The sequence below is a fragment of the Elephantulus edwardii genome, unplaced genomic scaffold (assembly GCF_000299155.1).
Source record: "Elephantulus edwardii isolate Elephantulus edwardi_28Jun2011 unplaced genomic scaffold, EleEdw1.0 scaffold00075, whole genome shotgun sequence".
NCBI lineage: Eukaryota > Metazoa > Chordata > Mammalia > Macroscelidea > Macroscelididae > Elephantulus > Elephantulus edwardii.
In genome coordinates this window covers 23,266-26,064 of record NW_006399825.1, presented here as the reverse complement: position 1 = coordinate 26,064, position 2,799 = coordinate 23,266, and the positions used below count along the sequence as shown (strand labels likewise).

The 2,799-nt window shown below is 38.8% G+C and overlaps 1 protein-coding gene across 1 annotated transcript in view; it reads right to left on the bottom strand.

Annotated features, from left to right (window-relative positions):
• Positions 1 to 2,799, bottom strand: part of RECQL (RecQ protein-like (DNA helicase Q1-like)) — a gene marked incomplete at its 5' end in the record, with an annotated part of 30,647 nt that overhangs the window by 7,793 nt on the left and 20,055 nt on the right. The window contains one exon of the mRNA XM_006889132.1: positions 519 to 610. Coding sequence (XP_006889194.1) covers positions 519 to 610 — 92 coding nt within the window. The remainder of the gene's footprint in view (positions 1 to 518; positions 611 to 2,799) is intronic.

Genomic DNA, 2,799 nt, shown 5'->3' with positions numbered 1-2,799 from the left:
TATTAATGAAAGGCCTGAGCACTGTTCATACATAGAGTTTCTGGAAGCAAGTCATTTCAGAAGTGGATGCCGCTCCTGTTTCTAGGCTACACACGTGTAGAGGTATGTAAATAGAGTACTGGTAGCCTAGTGGTAAAGAGTTGCCCTGTCAACTCATAAGGCACAGTTCAAATCCATCAGCTGCTCTAAGAGAGAAAGATCATCAATCTCCCATGTGATTTGCATCCTCCAAAAACCTACTTAAAGGTCAGGTATGAGTTGGTCTCCACTTGACAACACATGACAACAACACACTGATTGATATTTACATATATATCACGTGTGTACCTTGTGTAGATCTATATCATGTGTATACACTGTATATATGCACATATATACACATGTGTGTATATTAGTCTATAAAAGTTTTAAAAACTGAACTCACAACAGGATACATACATACAGATTATATATATCGTGTGTGTGTGTGTGTGTGTGTGTGTGTGTTAGTCTAGTAAAGTTTTAAAGACTAAACTCACAAATGTCTTTACAGCAGTTATCACACATTTTGTTACAGGCCTCTGAATTCCATACTTCATCAAAATGTTGAGCTATCAATACACGCCGACATCTGGAAACATATTTAGAGATGGAAATTAATTAAATTATTAATTAGGCTTTAAGACATCCTATTTCAAAATGCAAGAATTAGTTCCTATTGTGGCCATTAACAAATTGCCACAAACCAAAGTGGCTTAAAAAGTACTTTTTTATAGTTCTGTAAATTAAAAGTCAGACAAGATTCATGGTGTTAAAATCAAGATGTCAGCAGGACTGCTAGAGACTACAGGTAACAAATCTGTTTCCCAACTTTCTTTCAGCTTGTAGAGGTTGGCTGCACTATTCTTGGCCCAGTACCTCCTTTCTCCAGCTTTAAAGTCAGCAAAGACAGGTTGAAGCTGCATACTGGATAAATCCATTTTCTTCTGCTTCCCTCTTGCACTTTCAATGGCCCTTGCTTCAGCGGTATAGCAGGTAGAGAGTTGTTCTGCTAACCAAAAGGTGGTACTGTCTCTGGCAGTGTGAATTTACCAGTCATTCCACAGAAGGATAGACAATCCTCTCCCATGAAATTTACATCCCATAGGGTCAGCTATAAGTTAGCCCCAACTCCACAGCAGTGACTAATGAATGGGATTACACTGACCTGTCTAGATATTCCCTACAATAAGGTCAAATGATTTGCAACCTTAATTACATTCTGTTATATAAGATAACCTACAAATTTTTGAAAGTAGTATGAGGACATCTTGTATGTGGAAATCTGAGTTTCATCTTGAGATTCAGTGTATTACAACTATCAAGATAATTAGAAGGCAGTTTTGTATATTTTCTGTAGTAATGTATTAGTCTTTGTTGTTGTTGATTGCCATCGAGTCAAGCACAACTCATAACGACCCTACAAACAAAAGCCCTGAAGCCTGTATATTATTATCGTCATTTCTACAAGTTCATAGAGTTTATAGAGGCATGTGGTTTAGGAACTGGACGTCAGACCTGCTTCCAAACTTGTCTTAAAACTGGGAGCTCCACCAAACACTGTCCACCATGGGCAGCCATTATGGCATTTGACACCCCCCCAATGGCACAAGGTTCAGCATCACAGCAAGCCCAGATTACCTCAGTGCAGCAAATTGATTGAGGAGTGCTATACAACTTAGAAAAATAAAAATAACACTATAAATAAAATAACACTAGACCCTCGGGCCCAACCAACTTTTAACTACAAGGGCCCTCCATATATGTAGATATGAACAAAGGGCCTGGAGCCTTTCTATAAATATTGTTTCTCCAAGTTCACAGAGTTTCCAGAAGCATGTGGTTTAGGAAGTGGATGCAACTCCCACTTTCAAACATGAATCAATCTGAGAGCTCCACCAAACACTGCCCACAATGTGTAGCCATTACGGTGTTTGGCACAACTATGGCACAGTTGTTCCATTATGGCAGTTGAGACTCTAATAGCACAGGATTCAGTGTCACAGCAAATCCACATTACCTCAGCACAGCAAACTGACTAGAGTGCTGTGTGAATTAGAAGAATGTTTCTCCCAAATATTGTAACAAAGGATTAAAATATAATCCTTCGGGCCCAACTTCTAAACATAAGGGCCCTCCAGAAGGTCTTGTTGGCTCTAAACAAGAGGCTTGCTTAAGTAAAAACAACCAAACAATCCACTCAGATGCTCAACCAAGACAAGAGCACCATCTTACAGAATCCAGCTGCTTCATCCAACTCCACAATAAAGACAAGGGCTTTGGCGTTATATGTTGTTAAGTGCCATCTAGTAACAGCCCTAGACACAAAAGAACTATTGTCCTTTCAGTCTTTAATTCCAAGATATGCTTTCTAGGGGTCTACTGAACTTTTAAGAAAAGTTTTACTTTATCATTTAACTAGATTAGCATAGCATCTATAGGAAAGAAATAGTCCTCTCTTGTTTATCACTGTCTAATTATCATTTTGACGTTTTTTTCAGTTCTTCATACACTACAGTCAAGATGGAAGCTTTATGTCTAATTAAAAGTACCTTAAGCATTTAAATTCCTTTTTTAAAAAATTTTAAATGAGAAACATAGACCTGCCCTTAGTTTCCACTGACGGGAGCATGGCATACATTACTGAGCTCAATTCTCACTAACAAAATGCTAACATTATTGTTGATGTTGTTATGTGCCGTCGAGTCGTTTCCGACTCATAGCGACCCTATGCACAACAGCCCTAAACCCTGCTCTAACCTGCGCCAACCGCACCGCCTC